This window comes from Penaeus monodon, chromosome 28 (genome assembly GCF_015228065.2).
Source record: "Penaeus monodon isolate SGIC_2016 chromosome 28, NSTDA_Pmon_1, whole genome shotgun sequence".
NCBI lineage: Eukaryota > Metazoa > Arthropoda > Malacostraca > Decapoda > Penaeidae > Penaeus > Penaeus monodon.
In genome coordinates, this window is record NC_051413.1 from 541,036 (window position 1) to 541,378 (window position 343).

At 49.3% G+C, this 343-nt stretch overlaps 1 protein-coding gene across 2 annotated transcripts in view; it reads right to left on the reverse strand.

Moving 5' to 3' along the window:
• Positions 1–343, reverse strand: part of LOC119591248 — a 17,897-nt gene that overhangs the window by 1,697 nt on the left and 15,857 nt on the right. For both annotated transcript variants that reach the window (XM_037939959.1, XM_037939958.1), the window contains exon 18: positions 2–197. In XM_037939959.1, coding sequence (XP_037795887.1) covers positions 2–197 — 196 coding nt within the window. The remainder of the gene's footprint in view (position 1; positions 198–343) is intronic.

Sequence of the window (343 nt, forward strand, 5' to 3'; positions counted from 1 at the left end):
TTCAATGTGAGTTCAGATGTGAACATCCTCGGGCACCTGGGACATCTGACGTACTCGGCCCTCTTGGAATGCGTGCGTAGGTGAGACGTGAGGTAGCGAGCCTGTGCGAAGCTCCTCCCACATATCCGGCATATATGGCTCTGCTTCTTCTCCGTGGTTCCTGATGTGTGGCTCTCGCGTTTCTCCTCCTCTGCGATCTTTGGGTGATGAAGGGAGGCAGAGATAATGAAGTGAAAAGAGGATGCTTTTAACCCACTGGTGCTGTGTAATTGCACTATCCACTGTAGTTTTAATTTTGTGGGGATACCTGACCTCCCATGGTATCCTCATTCCTTAATTTTTT